General features: G+C 34.1%; 1 protein-coding gene across 1 annotated transcript; it reads right to left on the bottom strand.

The window, feature by feature from the left end:
• Positions 1–2,515: 2,515 nt before the first annotated feature.
• On the bottom strand, positions 2,516–14,208 carry LOC143217815 (uncharacterized). Its single transcript, XM_076442446.1, has 3 exons — positions 14,000–14,208; positions 6,394–6,481; positions 2,516–5,951 (listed from the first exon to the last, which is right to left on the bottom strand). The coding sequence occupies exons 2-3, from the start codon at positions 6,459–6,461 to the stop codon at positions 3,224–3,226; spliced, it is 2,796 nt and encodes a 931-aa protein (XP_076298561.1). The 5' UTR covers positions 6,462–6,481; positions 14,000–14,208; the 3' UTR covers positions 2,516–3,223.
• Between the last annotated feature and the right edge of the window lie 3,949 nt (positions 14,209–18,157).

Below are 18,157 nucleotides of genomic sequence, written 5' to 3'. Positions count from 1 at the left end.
TAATTACTCTGAAGACCTTCTTGCTATCAGATTTCCACTGTTTCTAAGATTTCTAATCTATCATAGTTTATCGATGAACGTTCCACAATGCGTTACTCGAAGGAAGATAAGATTGATATGATTTTCATTATGATTAGGAAATCGGTCCTTGTAGAACCGCACTGTGCTTCTCTTAAACACTCTGTCGACTTTCTCCATGAATGAAAATCATATCAATCTTATCTTCCTTCGAGTAACGGATTGTGAAACGTTCATCGATAAACTGATAGATTAGAAATCTACGAAACAATGGAAATCTGATGGCAAGAATTAATAGTTGATAAACACGATTCTGTACGAACGCATACATATACAGGGTGAGGCGCCAGAAACAGGCCACCTGAATAACTCGGCTGCTATTGGTGTTAGGAAGAAATGTATCAGATGGAACTTGCTCAGTTTCGAGGGGACATTAATCTGATGTTAGTAGCTTTTTTGTAGATGGACGCCCGAAGGACATATGAAGGTCAACCTCACTTTTTTAAGTCAATCTAAATGGAATGAGGTATTTTTTAATACATCAATCGATGCAGCTGGACATTTGTTATAAAAAAAGTACTAACCTATGTATATCGAAAAGTTAGTAGTTCAAGAGATATTTCAATTCAAAAAACTCTAAAATACCATTACTGTCGTACTAACTAAGCTGTTAGTGTTTACTTACTTATGCAACGTCTTAGTACGACAGTAATGGTGTTTTAGAGTTTTTTGAATTGAAATATCTCTTGAACTACTAACTTTTCGATATACACAGGTTAGTACTTTTTTTATAACAAATGTCCAGCTGCATCGATTGATGTATTAAAAAATACCTCATTTCATTTAGATTGACTTAAAAAAGTGAGGTTGACCTTCATATGTCCTTCGGGCGTCCATCTACAAAAAAGCTACTAACATCAGATTAATGTCCCCTCGAAACTGAGCAAGTTCCATCTGATACATTTCTTCCTAACACCAATAGCAGCCGAGTTATTCAGGTGGCCTGTTTCTGGCGCCTCACCCTGTATATGTATGCGTTCGTACAGAATCGTGTTTATCAACTATTAATTCTTGCCATCAGATTTCCATTGTTTCGTAGATTTCTAATCTATCAGTTTATCGATGAACGTTTCACAATCCGTTACTCGAAGGAAGATAAGATTGATATGATTTTCATTCATGGAGAAAGTCGACAGAGTGTTTAAGAGAAGCACAGTGCGGTTCTACAAGGACCGATTTCCTAATCATAATGAAAATCATATCAATCTTATCTTCCTTCGAGTAACGCATTGTGGAACGTTCATCGATAAACTATGATAGATTAGAAATCTTAGAAACAGTGGAAATCTGATAGCAAGAAGGTCTTCAGAGTAATTAGTAGTTGATAAACACGATTCTGTACGAACGCATAGGTGAATGTATATCATAAATGTCTTCCAGTCAACACCGAGTCTGTTATTATGTTGTGTATTGCGATACATTTGAATGTATAGCAGCTCAAGGGAATATTTTTCAACATTTTGCTTAACAGAATTAAAGCAAATGAATCTTACACGTTGAATTTTATTTATTCCTTTTTTCTGGGTTGAAGGTCATTTGCAGGTCATATTGTGTTACATGGATGAATTCTTTATTTTGTCAGTTACAACATTACGTTAACGAAGATATATCATTCCATTTTAGAAAACATCGATGACCTTGAAATCTCATAAAAAAATTACCTTGAAAATTTTTTCCCTTACACCGTTACATGTGGCCCTTCAAACAGTGTAACTTTGTCCTGAGAAGTTTTTTTGTACAACGAGAAGTGACGGAGATATTTAGGTGTTCTGTTTCTTCAGACTCACCCTGTATACAGGGAGGTCCGTTTAAATAAGAATACCGAAATATCTCTTCAGGTTCTTGCGATGCAAAAAATATTTGTTACTTAATGTGCATGGTGTCAAATATTTGGCACGAATATTTTTCTCCGAATTAAGGTCATTTTTTTCGGAGTTATCAAGGTAATCGATGTTCTTTGATGCATAACTACATTTTTTTTTATTGCATCGTGTAACCGACCGAAAAATACGTTCAGATATTTATAATAACATGGCCTTGACCTTGATCTGAAGGTAAAACTTTAATTTTCGAAGATCAAGGTCATGCTATCGATGCCCTTGATAACTCCGAAAAATGACCTTCGGAAAAAAATATTCGTGCCAAGTATTTTCTCCATTGACACCATATGCACATTACGTAACAAATATTTTTTGCATCGCAAGAACCTGAAGAGATATTTAGATGTTCTTATTTAAACGGACCTCTCTGTATATACAATATTAAAATTTAATATACATATACATATATGTATACGTACACAGAATATATAATATATAAATATATAAATTTATGTATGTATGTATACTGTATATGTGCAATATAATATAACATACCCTTTTTCTTTGTTTTGGGAATAAGGAAGGGAAGGGTACTAAAATAACTTTAAACAAAGATATATAATAACAAAATTAAATATTTTATTTGGTAGGAGCAATTAAAGAATACCAGCATTTGCTGTTCAGATAAGGAAAACTGCCGAAACCTTATCAGTATTCACAAAAGAAAAATACATTTGATATATAAAATTACTCTTCAACGAAATACATATCTTATTTTATGCACACATAAAATATATAAATATTTTTAATAATAACACAATTTTAAAATATAACAAAAACGTGCCTACATCTAAAATTATGAAAACAGAATTATTATACATATTCGAAATCTGCAGACATAAAAATAAAATTAATAATTATTGCACATGTCTGTACGAAAATATAATAAATACATGTTGCATATAAAATAACTTCAGACGTAGACACGTTCCTGTCGAAACTCGCGCATGCGCGAAAAAAGCGCCCCTGATTCCATCACTGATCTCAACTGACTCTCGCCGTTGCCTTCACGAAAAACCGTCTCGCATATCGACGCTCGTTTGTTCATTCGTTTGTCGTTTGTTCTTCATCGCTCGCATGCTGTTTCGTTCGTACGATGTTTCGCTAGTACAATGTGAATGTACACACATACACGTTATCTAAGTCTGTTTTAACATGTATAAGTGGTAAAATGCTGACAGAATAACAGAGAGAGAAACCTTATAGATTAAGCATTTAGAGATATACATATACTGCGTCAGTACCTTAATGATTTATGCTATGTATTATGGTTCACAATCCATTCCTTCACCATCACTTGACGTACTATTATCATCATTTGATGAAGATAACATTTCTGTATCGTAATCTAGCGACATTCTATCTTCATCTAAAGAAGAACGTGGGGAGGAGCAACGTGAGTCTATCAAGCCAGCCATTTTAGCATAAGCAAAGCCTGCTCTATAAGATTCAATATCATAACTCTCTTCCCTCACAATTGCATCTATTATGTTTTCACCTATATCTACATAACATTCTTTTTTAATTCGTTTATATTCTTTTGCTAGGTCTTCAAAATCCAAAGACGTATCTATTATATCTTCTTCACCAGCAACGATGTCCTCCACTATATCACAAGTCAAATTAGGATTACTATCATACCATTTTATTATTTGATCAAAAATATCTTGATTGTCATCAAAGCTATTTATGACACTAATTACATCATCTGAACCTAAAAACTTTATTTTTTTAAGATCCCAAGAAATTATTGAGTTGAGACTCACCCGATGCGTTTGAGTTAAATTATTACGTTCTTCTTCATATTCACCGGAAAATAGATCAGCTATTTTCTTTAATTCATCAGACACTGTACCAAAGTCTATAACATATTCTGAATCACTATCATTTTCATCTGTATTAGGTTGATAATCATATCCTCTATCTTTAGTATATATTGCTGCACTGGTTACAACAGCTCCAGCATCTTTATATGCTTTTCTGATATTATGTAATTCCCGTGGTAATTTTTCTTGTGCAATTAAAGTAGCTATGAGTGAATAATATAGCTTATTCAGCTCATTAGGATCTGTCGTGACAATTCTAAGTGTACCATAAGGGTTCATATCAGCACCAACTTGCTCATTTTTTATTCCACTAATTACTAATAGTAATATTGGTACTTTTTCAATAAATAATCGAATAGCTTCACTAATTTTTTCAGTTGTAGCACTAGTGTAATCCAATATCATAACTGATTCCGAATTCAGCTCGTCTTTAATCTTTTCAAGATCCACTTTAGAATTAGGACCATTAGCGGCACAGTGATTTAAATCGATACATTTTACTACCCCTGATGGCACACTAAAATCTAAATTTCCTGATTGATTAATATCTTGTACAATCTTCTTTTTCTCCACATGATCTGTCTCGTAATACATATATTTCGTATCAATGTGGCGTGTGCCCGCTTTATATATTGATAAAAATCGAGCTACATTGAATGCTCTCATTCCGGTAGCTAACGTTATCTTCTTAGAGTGAAACCTAGTATTTTCAAAACTAACCTCACAATCGCTAGAGCTTCCATATCCTTCCTCAGATTGTCGGTAACTGCTATTTCTTATAAATTCTAAATTTGCCTTCTCGAAGAGACGATATAAACCTGTGATCTTCTTGCTGTTAATAGCATCGCATAAATGCTTTATATCTACTCTTTCAAACTTTAGTGAGATATTTCGTATAATGCCCCAAAATTTTTTATCGTTTTTAATATCTTGATTTTCCTCGTCGTGAAATACAAATTGACTATTATTATAGTCATCATTGTTATTATCTATAGTTACTACCCCTTTATTTGTACAAGTTAATTTTCTAAGCATCTCTCTTAAAGGTTTGGCAAGATCCTTTGTATTACCTAAAGTAACGTTATGAACATAATCAGCTAGTAAGTCAATGTACTTCTTCGATCTTGTGATTTGATAAGAAACCTTTCTTCCACTTGAATCTCCAATTTTGCAAAGTACATTAATTAGATTCTCATGTTCTTCCCAACGTTCAACTTTTGAAGATCGTTCTTTATCACACTTCTTTTCATTATAACAGTTAACTTCATCATTATGACGCTTAATCTCCTCTTTACTGAAACCTAACTTCAACGTTGTTTTTGTCGCATCTTTATTAAGCAACGGTACTAACAATTCAGTATTAAGTAATTTTAGACTTTGAACTAATACTTCAGCATAACATTTTGGTACAACCCCGATACTTATTCTAAAACTCTTTCCAGTTTCCGATACACTTGGAAGATCATGACCGAAGCTCGCTCTATTAACTACTTCAATTGGGATATTGTCACGGTAGGCGACACAGTTCGTTATAGCGATGAAATATGCTAGCACTATGTTATATAGACTACCTTGTTCTTGTGTCGGAAATAATTCAGCAAATTCTTTTATTTGCACCATAATGCATGGATAATCATTTTCAAAATATACATCTATTTTCCTGTCAGATATTTCAAGTTCTGAAAATTTCGTGACAACAGTATCACAAATATCTGTTTTATACCGAAGCAACTGATCGTATAACAAAGTATCATTATTTTTATTCATTTCTTTAGGAATTATTGGTTTTGTATCAAATATATTTTTGTATTCAGGATGTACCCATGTACTTCTAATACAACCAGTTTTAGATGGTGGAATGGTTTCTTCATTTTTACCACACGATTTGTTTATAATCCTATTTTTGTATGTTTTACCAGAATTGACCAATTTAGCTATCCTGTCACAATTACCACCTACAGATGTTGATCGAAAATATGTCCCCCAATGATCTGGATCTGACATAGCAAAAGCACTGGTTCCTTTAAACCGCCATTTATATTCACACCTTGGGTAAAAGAATTCATTATTGTCATCGCCAATTGTATTTGCTGTTTTTGGAGCACCGTGGAGTGGAAGTGCTTGTAACGCGTCTTCGCGCGAAGTGTTCGCATCAGTAACGTCGCATCTAAATGAACAGAAAACGCACTTAGGACTCTTTTCCAGCGGACGACGCTCGCGCGTGAACACTCACACACCGCTAGACCACGTATACGTACGCGAGCATTGCAAGGGTCCGGGATTCCACTTCTGATTTCTCGATAATACAAAGACGGGGTTTTTTAGTAGCAAAAATCGCTAGATTGATCTTTCATCTAGCGATTTTGACTACTACAGAACCCCGTCTTTGCGTATCGAAGAAATCTTTGTTATCGAGAAATCAGAAGTGGAATCCCAGACCCTTGCAATCCTCGCGTACGTGGTCTAGCGGTGCGTGAGTGTACTCTAGCGGTGTGTGAGTGTTCACACGCGAGCGTCGTCTGCTGGAAAAGGACCCCTTAAATATTTATTGACATATTGAATGTATACTACTGTATACATATTGAAAATACTACTGTATGTATATTTACTCTGTGCGATGCAGGTCTATCTCTTCAGACGACTCGTCGCTGCTAGCATCCAATACACGTGGTTTCATCGTGGATCTGTCGCACACTGCTGCAATTGCAATTGCAATTGAATGGTATATGGTATACTTCCATAAATATTTTTGTAAATTCTGCAATTTCTTTGTTATTAATAGATATACAGTAATTCTTCCATCGAAGTCCTGGGTCGCCTGTACTATCAAAGTCCAGTGCCTACTCACTCCACTGCCGGCCAACGCTGCGCCGCACAGTGGGGTATTTGGCCCGAAAAAGTGGAAAAAAGTCGATTTCTAAATTTTTGCGTATGGCATAAAATTTTTGTTGTTCGTTGTAGGTAAATGTCTGAAGAATAAGGCTGCAATACCGTGAAGTAGTAAACTTCATTGAAAGTCGAGAGATTTTAAGGCGTGCTTGGCGTTCTTAAACAGTCTCTAAAACAGCGTCTCTTCATTGGCGATTTTCAAGTGTTTGAAGGAAAATTCTGTAAATTCTTGTAGTACAAAGGTTGTTCAGGTAGGTATACAGAGCACTTTCGCATAGATTTTATTTTGTGTTATCATCTAAATTAGTATAGTTATTAATATTTGACTATTACCAACCATTCTGTAAGCTTTGTAAAGATTACAAAACTTTATTGACAATTTTGTTAGAGTATTGCACGAGATTGCGTGCTCTTTTTGGTGTCATTACATTCGATAAAGATTCGTGATTATAAGCCAAGAAAGTTTAAATCCGAATATGTCCGAATTCAAATTTTATAGCCTATTTAGTATTAAGCGTTTAGCAGCATTTCGCGACTTCGCGTACGCCAGCACTGTGCACGTATAGGCAAAATTCAATGTAGTAGTATCTGCAGTTTTCCGCAAATCTCTCAAAAACTAAGGCTGAGCGGCGGTTACATGTATAGGAAAAAGTTGTTCAGAATGTTGAGTTTTACAACATATTTAAATTTTATCAAAATCGGTGAGGTGGGACCCTTTATGCACAATTACCGATTTATCTCATCGTGATTATAAATGTATGTTTTTTCAGATTTTACAGAGTGTGGGAACAGGTTTTAAAAAATTGGAAATTACCAAAAATTCTAAAAAATGCATATTTCCTACTGAAGTTTGGGAGATACCAGGTATACATATAAAAATTCAGTAATGAGATATTGTTGAAACAACCGTTTTTAATTTCTTTCAGAATTTTTTATATAGTGCATTGTACTACATATAGTGTATTGATTCGATAAACTTCTTTATCCAAACACATATTGTAATAAAAATTGTACGAAATGTAAATAAATAGAGTTTTTAGTGCTCGGTAGGTTTGATGTTAAAATAAACAAAAATCAATTTTTTGATATTTCGTTACCTTTTGGAGGTGTATTATGTAATAGTGAACATTCTTGTATTCAGAAAAATATTGTACAAACTCAAAAAATGCAATGCTCTTAAAAAAATAATTTTAAAAATATTTTATTTACCTGTATTTCAATATATGAACAATACTTCCAGCAGATACGATTAGTGCAGACGGCATGGTCTCCCGCTGCGGATCGAATCTCCGGCCTTCGATCGAATCCCACACCGAATGATTTTCTTTTTCGTTAAACATTTTTTTTTCATTTTTCTTAACTTAATTGTTGTAGTGATATTTCAAATATATTGTCAAAGCAATATTTATATTGCATTTTTACGTTTGTTAAAATGTTCAATATTACATAATACACATACAAAAGGTAAAGAAATATCGAAAAAGTTGATTTTTATTTTTTTGAAGTACATTGTATTATTGTATATTGTATATATAAAATTCTGAAAAAAATTAAGATGATTTCGACAATATCCCATTACTGAATTTTTATAAAACTGGTATCTCCCATACTTCAATAGGAAATATGCATTTTTTTCGAATGTTTTAAAATATGCAATTTTTGAAAGACGTTCGGATACAGTAATTTTTCGATCGGCGGTCTCCACACCCGGGTGTTGGACGGACTTGGGTAGAGTACGGAGGCTATATTTTTATGACTGCGTCTACCGCGCCGAGACTTCAAACGACGAGCCGAACATAGAGAAGGACAGAATGAAATAGGATCGCGTGTCGCCGTCGCCGGCACAGTTTAAAGGCCCGTGCGTCATCACAATGAAACACCAAGACCTCAGCTTTCTTATTTTCTATGATATCATTATGGAACTTTCACCAACATATTCGTGGCATTTCTCTGATTAAAATGATACCAAACACGATATAATTTGGCCAATATTTAGTGGTTTAATCGACGATGAAAATTTCGAACGCAACGAAGAAGAGCGTATTGGAAAGAAAGAGACGCGAACAGTAGCCGCCGCCGGTTCGCATCTCTTTCTTTCCAATACGCTCTTCTTCGTTGCGTTCGAAATTTTCATCGTCGATTAAACCACTAAATAACGTTAAAATTATATCGTGTTTGGTATCATTTTAATCAGAGAAACGCCAGGAATAAGCTAGTAAAAGTCCCATAAACCGATCATTAAAATTAAGAAGTTTGAGAACTCGATTCACTCGAGTCAATGTGTGGTGTTCACACCGATATACCCGAGCCGAGATCAATCATCGCCGCTCTACAGCGCGGAGCAGCGTTGGCCGGCAGTGGAGTGAGTACCCTAGTAGCACAAAATATTATATACATATTCATATAATATTAAAAAGAGATTCAATCTTTTTTTAATATTCAAATATACATACAATATTTATTTCATATTACGAAAAAAATTTTTTTTTTTGAATATTCAGGAAATATTTATTTCATATTATGAAAAAAATATTTTTTTCTAAATATTCAGGAAATGTTTATTTCATATTATGAAAAAAATATTTTTTTCTAAATATTCAGGAAATATTTATTTCATATTATGAAAAAAATATTTTTTTCTAAATATTCAGGAAATGTTTATTTCATATTATGAAAAAAAATATTTCTTTTTAATATTCAGGAAATATTTATTTTATATTATGAAAAAATTATTTTTTTCTATATATTAAATGAATCTTTATTTCATATTACACGAAAAATATTTGTTTTCAAGCATTAAATGAATCTGTATTTCATATTATGAAAAAAATATTTTTTTCTCATTATAAAATGAATCTTTATTTAATATTGGAAATAGAATATTTTTTTCTAATATACAGATAATATTTATTTCATATCATGAAAAAATAGTTTTTCTTATTATAAAATGAATTTTTGTGTAATATTAGAAAGAGAATATATTTTTTTTTTAAATGTACAGGAAATATTTTATGTTTATATCACGGAAAAATATTATTATTCCGGAATATGCTGGAAACATACACACCTTTCATATTACAAAGCAAGTAGTGGTTTCAAATATAAAATAAATCGTCATTGAATATTGGAAGTAAAATATTTACTTCCAATTTACTTTGAATTCGTGTGTGTCACTTAATCGACATACATTTATATTATAACATCATTAATTAACGATGAGTCTGTTGCTACAAACTTTTTAATCTTACAGTTCAATCACATATTGTGTAAGACGTAAGAGCTACACGATTATTTTTCGTGCAACAACTTTGTCGCATTAATGTTCTTATAATATAAATGTATGTCGATTAAGTGACACACACGAATTCAAATTAAATTAAAAGTAAACATTTTACTTCGCATCATATTTTAGAACAAATATCTTTCCATGATAAACATGAAATATTTCCTACATATTAAAAAATAATATTCTATTTCTAACATTACATAAAGATTCCTTTTATAATGAGAAAAAATATATTTCATAATTATAGATATTATCTGCAAATTAATAAAAATATATTTTTCGCGTAATATGAAATAAAGATTCATTTAATATTTAGAAAAAAATATTTTTTTCATAATATGAAATAAATATTTCCTCAATATTTAAAAAAAAATATTTTTTTCATAATATGAAATAAATATTTCCTCAATATTTAAAAAAAAATATTTTTTTCATAATATGAAATAAATATTTCCTGAATATTTAAAAAAATATTTTTTTTCGTAATATGAAATAACGATTCATTTAATATTTAGAAAAGGGATCGGGAAATAGGGATCGATCCGTATAGCTTCTCTGGAACCTACTCGGGATCTTTCTCGGCTTTGTCTAAACAGAGAGTCTGGAGATTAGACTCGCGGCGCCAGAAAATATAAACATTTGACTCGATGTATTTGGCAGAGGCCCTGGCCCTGTTGCAGCGGAAATGCATTCATTCATTAGGAAGCTAGCATTCCGATTGAATGGTTGACTGCAGAGCGCGAGCTATATAGAATATAGAAGTGTTTGACAGAAAAACGTAGTCTTCAAATATAAGTATTCATAAAGTTTGTAAAAACTGTGGGCGATTGAAGAATTGATAATTGTTTGTATGTGTATAGTTTACGCAAACTAATATATTATAGTTTATAATATAAGTCTAAAAAGTAATAATGTAAGAATGTAGGTTCGCATGGCTCAGCGAGATAGCGCATCATCAAGTAAACGGTAGGTCCCGAGTTCGAATCCCGCCCACTCCACAAAATTTCTTAATTGTAATTAAGGTCTTTTCGAAGACCAGGCGGTATATTCCCTCAAGCAGTGCATAGAAAGTATATACATACACCATAGTTTTTGTCTTTTTTTTTTAATTGAAGATTTTATTGAATGTTATTTAAATATTCAATTTATATTTTTAAAATATTGGATTTACATTTTTTAAATATTTACTTTATATATTTTAAATATCTAGTTTATATCTCTTGAATATTTATTTTACATTTTTTAAATATCTCGTTTATATTCTCTGAATATTTAGCTTATATTTTTTAAACATTCAATTCATATTTCTTGTATATGTATACAATATTCAGATCCAATATTTTTCTCATATTAAAAAATGTGGCTTTAAAAATATTTTTTCAATATTTGAAAAAAATATTTATACAATATTTTTGTGCTACTAGGGTAGGCACTGAACTCCGATCGGAGACACCCCCCAAGACTCCGATCGAAGAATTACTGTAATTCGAAAATCTGAAAAGCATATGCATTAATAATCACGATGGGACACAACTAACATATTAATATAAACGAGTATGTACTCTGGAAACTTTAATATAAAACTCATTTCACGGCTTCACATCAGATACATTGTATACATTGTTCGTTTCGTGTAAGCCGTTCGCTTCGGTGCGAGTAAGCTGTCTTCTTGCATCGGTGAGATCGGTGCTTTGAAAAATATATTTAATATATCTCTACACCAATTATATGGTTAAAAAAATAAGAAAAGAAGTGTTTAACGAAAAAGAAAATCATTCGGTGTGGGATTCGATCCAGGGCCGGAGATTCGATTCGCAGCGGGAGACCTTGCCGTCTGCACTAAGCGTATCTGCTGGAAGTATTGTTCATATATTGAAATACAGGTAAATAAAATATTTTTTTAAATTATTTTTTTAAGAGCATTGCATTTTTTGAGTTTGTACTGTATTTTTCTGAATACAAGTATTGATATATGACGTCGTTTATCTGTTCCTAGAACTATTGTATACATATACATTCGGGGAACCATATCTTCGGGTGTCGATATGTGACGTCATGATACAGAAATGAATACTGTTCCGAGAACCATTGTTTTAAACATTCCAGAGACCATCTCTGCCGGTCCTATTACATTAATCTCTGCGATATCTTAGGTTTATAAACAGAGATAGAGCGGCGGCCCTTTGAATCCGCATGACGACAGTGACTCACGTTTTGGTATAAAATGTACCGGCAAGCTCCGGACCATTATCAGTGTAAACCTAACTTCTGAAGAGAGAGCATCTACATAAATATCGTTTTGAAAAGATATCTGCCTGTTTTCATTATTATAAAATTACCTTGCTTCCCAAAAACCAACAACAAGAATGTTCACTATTACGTAATACACCTACAAAAGGTAAAGAAATATCGGAAAAGGTTATATTTATTTTTTTTAAGTACGATGCACTATATAAAAAATTCTGAAAAAAATTAAAAACGGTTGTTTCAACAATATCTCATTATTGAATTTTTATATACCTAATATTTCCCAAACTTCAATAGAAAATATGCATTTTTCCGAATTTTTGGTAATTTCCAATTTTTTAAAACCTGTTCGCAGTCTGTAAAATCTGAAAAAATATACATTAATAATCATGATAAGACACATCCAACATAATAATTTAAACGTGGCACTGCGAGAACTTCAATGTCGTATTACGCTTGAATTTATTTCGAGTCGATTCTTAATCTCGATTTTTGATTTATGACTGCGTCTATATACACGCCGACCGAGCCGAGCGAGACTTCAATAGAGAGCCGAACATAGAGAAGGACAGAGCAAAATACGGATCGCGTGACCGAAGCGTGTCGCCGTCGCCGGCGCAATTTAAAGGCCCGCGAGTTCTTACAATGTATGTAATGGCAGTGATGGAATTGTTCATTTTCCATTAGGCTTTTATGGGACTTTCACTAACTCATTTCTGGCATTTTTCTGATTAAAATGATACCAAACACGATATAATTTGGCCAATATTTTGTGATTTAGTCGACGAGTTTCGAGCGCAACGAAGAAGAGCGTATAGGAAAGAAAGAGACGAGCGGACAGTCGTCGCGCCGTGCGGAGCGACTCGGCGTTGACAGGCAGTGGAGTGGGTAGGCAGTGTAGGCACGTCGCAACGAGCGCACAGTAGATTCTTCGCAACGAACGAGCATTTACTGTAGCTTGCATCGATGCGAGCCGCTCGCTTCGTGCGAGTACTCGACTCGGCTCGACCAGTCGAGTTCGTGCTTAGCTCGGCTCGCCTGCAGCCCTAGTGGGTGGTTCCGGTTGAGCGTTCGCGAACATTCCAGAAGGATCGAGAATGGGAATAGACCAATCACGGTTATACGATGTCGCTCGCGGTTTTGGCGGGTTCGCGGTGGTCTTGGCGGGATCGCACGGCGCCGGCGCGGCGTGGCAATATGGCGCTCGGGCGCGCCCATCTTGAACAATAATGATATCATAGAAAATAAAGAAGCTAAGGTTTTGGTGTTTCATTGTGATGACGCACGGGCCTTTAAACTGTGCCGGCGACGGCGACACGCTTCGGTCACGCGATCCGTATTTTGCTCTGTCCTTCTCTATGTTCGGCTCATCGTTTGAAGTCTCGGCACGGTAGACGCAGTCATAAAAATATAGCCACCCTATACATACTATCGAAGTCCGTTCAAAACACGGGTGTTGGGACTCCGATCGAAGAATTACTGTATGATGTCACGTCGCGTCGGTCGCTTTTCCGTGAACGAAAAGGCAACCGAACTCGGGAAATTATGGCTTGAAGACCAGGCCCGCGACACATGGTCCTCCCGGCTCCCGGGACAAACAATCGCTCGCGGATTCGGATCGGAACAATTTGTACTACTCGACAAAACTCCTCCCGGTCTTCAGCAACCCAGGCGGACACGTACGTGGTTCACGACGCAAAGTACAGGACCCGCAAACAAAACGTCACAGAGCCGACACGAACTGGTCACAAAACTATAATATCGGAAAGGCCTGAGGCCTGACCGGCACTTACCAACGGTGAAGCAGACTTCTCACTTTGGCTGCCGATGCAAAGTACTCGGTATAATCGCGGTTATACTTCAACTATCGCTTACAGTGTCCTGCGACTCTCTGATGACCAGTCCAATCTACGGCACGAGCACCTGCGAGCACCGTGCAGTGAAGCTAGAATGAGTCAATGAGTCAATGCAGTGTTGATCAGGGGGCTTAAGCTGTAATGGAAATAGCTTGACCACTATTTTTCGGCCTCGGGATACCAGAGGCGTTGGTGTAGCTGCAGTCATTCTTTGCGATACATATACCAAAATTTTCGATGGTTTTATAAGATCGTCGGTGGGCCAATCGGCAAAAGAGTTGGACTACCAAGCGGTAGACCGAGGTTCGAATCCTGTTGGGGTAAACAGTTTTTTTCCAACCGTCTACCGCTTTTTATCTATATATACTGTCATTAGTTCGGCCTCGGGACACTAGAAGCGCTAAAATACTAGGCCACAGTTTTAAGCCCCCTGGTGTTGATATATTCGTCGCTGGTTTCCTGTTCCCTGACGTATCGCCGTATCCGTGTCGACCGCGCATGCCCGTGTTGGTGCCTGTTCGATTGCACGCGCGCTAAACACACCAGCGTACCTCTACTCTGTCCGTGTGAACTACCTGCTCGACTGATCGACGCTGACGCGTTCCTTCGGTTTTCGCGTGACCGAAGTTTCGAAAGCATGAGGCGAAAAGTCGGAATCTGGAGACGGCGCACAGTGGGCCAGATCGACGCGCTAGCTGTTCATGAGCTAAAAAATGAAAGTCCTCATATCGATTTTTAACCAAGGCACAGTGATTCTTAAATGTGCATTACATTCGAAAACGATAATATTAATTAAAGTTATTAAAAACTCTTGTTACAATAAGCCTTCAAAGATCAAACTTTTTCAGATACGATTTATCACCGAAAAAATTCCGTTTCTTCTTAACGCAGTCCTGGAGAACCTACTGAAGATTAAGTGCCGAAACTTTTTTTTTATGAATAATGTATATCTATGTTGAGAACGCCCCAGGAACTAAACGTTAATGTCCATAATTTATTATTTAAAAAAATGCTTAGTCAACTAAGGAAAATCGTCAAAGTTTTTCACGTTTGACAAGGGATAAGTTAAAATGCAGGGAGAGGCAGGAGCTCTCACAAAGTGGCACATTTTTAGTAAAGTCTCCTCTAAAAGATCCTGTAAAGATCTCGTCCCACTTCGTCCCGGTTTGGAAATTATGATGGTTTAAAGCGTCGCGTGACACGTAATTCCGCGGTGAGTTGCATTGCACTAGACGCATTGACGACCACTGACGACCACTCAGCGGCTCTTACGAGTCTAAAGACCTAACCCAGATCTATCTTATGAATTTTTTTGATTATACGGCCATTGATAAACATTCGAACTTCTTGCTAGCTTAGTTGAATCATTTGTATTTGAGAGACTATAGTAACAGCATCGTAGTATAGCATCACAGCAGTTTTTCCATATTGAAGACCTGTATTTTACCTTTGTTAAGAGGAATTATGGTATAGATTTTTGTTTATTCATAGATAAATAGAGTTATAAACGGAAAATCCGTATGATCAATTGAATATAGTCAGTGACTTTGTAAAATATAATACTTAATTTTGTTTGAATTTTTGTAATTCTTTAAATATATGACAGTAATAACACATTTTTGTTATTTCATTAAATGTAATAAACTTCATTCATTCAAAAATTATGGATTACCCTTGTTTGAATGCCTGAATAGCCAGTTTCCTATTATTATTTATTATTCACACGATTTTTCAGACATTTTCGGTGGTGTGACAAACAAATGTTTCCTACAAAACGTAATCAGTACACAGTCTTTTACAAATCTCAGTACAAAAAATTTAAAAACAAAATTTTTTTAAATAAAAAATTGTGTTCACCTTGATTATTTATTTATAACTATATATTTTTTATTCAATAATATTATAGCTGACGCGAAGACTAATCCAACGATATATTTAATGTGGTCTTTATGTTTTGAAATAATAGTGAACAGCCAGTTTTCAAAAATTATTCATTATTCACACGAGTTTTCAGACATTTCCGGTGGTATGACAAAAAAATGTTTCCTACAAAAAGTAATCGGTACCCAGTCTTCTACAAATCTCAATACAAAAAACTTGAATAATTTCTTTTTTTAAATAAAAAATTGTGGTCACCTTCAATATTTATTTATAACTATATATTTTTTATTTAATAACATTATAGCTGACGCCCAGACGAATTCAACGACCTATTTAATGTGGTCTTTAAGTTTTGAAATAATGGTGAAATAGGCGTGAACAGCTACCGAGCTACCGAGCTACCGCTGAGAGCGGCCGAGAACGGCAAAAACCCTAGGAAAGCTTTATTTCGGGGAAAATCTCGACAAAAAATGTTTGTAACCGTTCTTGGTCACAAAAAATAATAAATACATTAAAAAATAAGTAATAAATTAATAATAAATAATAAATTTTACACTTAAATTGTGACTATAAAATAAATTTAAAATGAAATATAATTCAATTTAAATTAAAGATAATAAAAAATGATTCCTCTCCATATAAAATATCCACTTAATTTAAAAAACAATCATTTCATGTCAATTAAAATAAAATGAAATAATTTCATGGAAATTTATTATGTACAGTGTACAGGTAAGGTTTATTTAAATTTTGGTCACGAAAAACAGTAAATACATTAAAAAATAATAATAAATAATACATTTTACACTTGTTTTATTACATACAAACGGGTTCGCACAGGTTCTTTCAATAGTATGCATTGTGAGAATTGTTAACACGATTTTTCAAATATTTCCGATGATCTGACAAAAAATTTTTCAAAGGAAAGTTTATCAGTGTTCACTTTTCGACAAACTTCAATACAAAAAATTAAAGAAAAATCTCTTTTTGTATAAAAAATGAAGGTCATCTCAAGTTTTTAAATATTAACATATATTTTTTACTTCATAATATTTTAACTGGTATCAAGACGAATCCAACGACCTATAATAATATAACATTAAACCTTCAAATAACGCTACAATAGTTTTGTCAACGTTCGGAACGTCAAGTGTTCCAGAAAGCGGAGCGTTCTTTGACGCGTTCTCACCGACATTTCATGAGATAAAACCCAAAGCCGCAGGTTATCGCAGATGAACTTTGCATTTATTGTTTACTTAGACATCTACAAACGTTATTTTTCCATTGGCACCTTGGCGCAGTTTGGCGCAAGAGAGATATCGTCTTTCAAACTTCATTAACGTTGCTCTTTTCCCCGTTTAATAGCATTATCTGCAAAACTACTCGAAAAAATTAAAAATAAACATTTTTTGCGATTTACTCCGGGTCTTCGTACTTGAAGGAAGTCAGAAAAGAAAACATTATTTACATTACTATTTTTACAGGCCCATACGGTTTCCTCAAACATGCGCTTGAATTTATGCTGAAAACTAGGTATGTATGCTTAGCATGGCCAACTTTAAGACGTTCTACAACAAAGTGAATTTGGATTTTGAACTGATTCATCCTAGAAATGTTTGAATTTACTCTCCTACTAGTCAAAAATATAAAAAATTTGGTTTTTTAAGAAACTTGAAAATATATTTCAGACCACTGTGCGGCGCGACGCGGCGCACATTTTGTTATAACCTTTGATCTAAAAGAGATATCGAAGAGAAATTTGGACTAAATTTTTGTTGAAAATTGGGTTCAATGATGTAAAGAGAATAATATTTTGTATTTTTTAAATAATGTTTTCGTCGATTCTTAAGGTATAGCCGGATAAGATGGTCAAAACTCAAAAGTATCCATCCAAATTGATTTTTAGTCGCGTCATGTTCAACAGAAAATTATGAAAAAATTCATGAATATTCTACCTAATAGCATACGCGACTGAGATTTTTTTCAAAATTTTTGGTTGCAAAATCGATTTTTAAATAACTCGGAGAACATAAAATTGCTGATTTTATATAAAAGTCTTCAGTTGACCACATTTATATTATTACGTTGGTTGTGTCTCATTCTGATTATTAATGTGTATTTTTTCAGATTTTTCAGATTATGGAAAAATGTTTTAAAACATTGAAAACCTCCAAACATTCGGAGAAAATGCATATTTTGTATTGAAGTTTTAGA

The sequence above is a fragment of the Lasioglossum baleicum genome, chromosome 18 (assembly GCF_051020765.1).
Source record: "Lasioglossum baleicum chromosome 18, iyLasBale1, whole genome shotgun sequence".
Lineage (NCBI taxonomy): Eukaryota > Metazoa > Arthropoda > Insecta > Hymenoptera > Halictidae > Lasioglossum > Lasioglossum baleicum.
The sequence above is the reverse complement of the archived record's forward strand: the minus strand, read 5'-3'. Positions and strand labels throughout refer to the sequence as shown.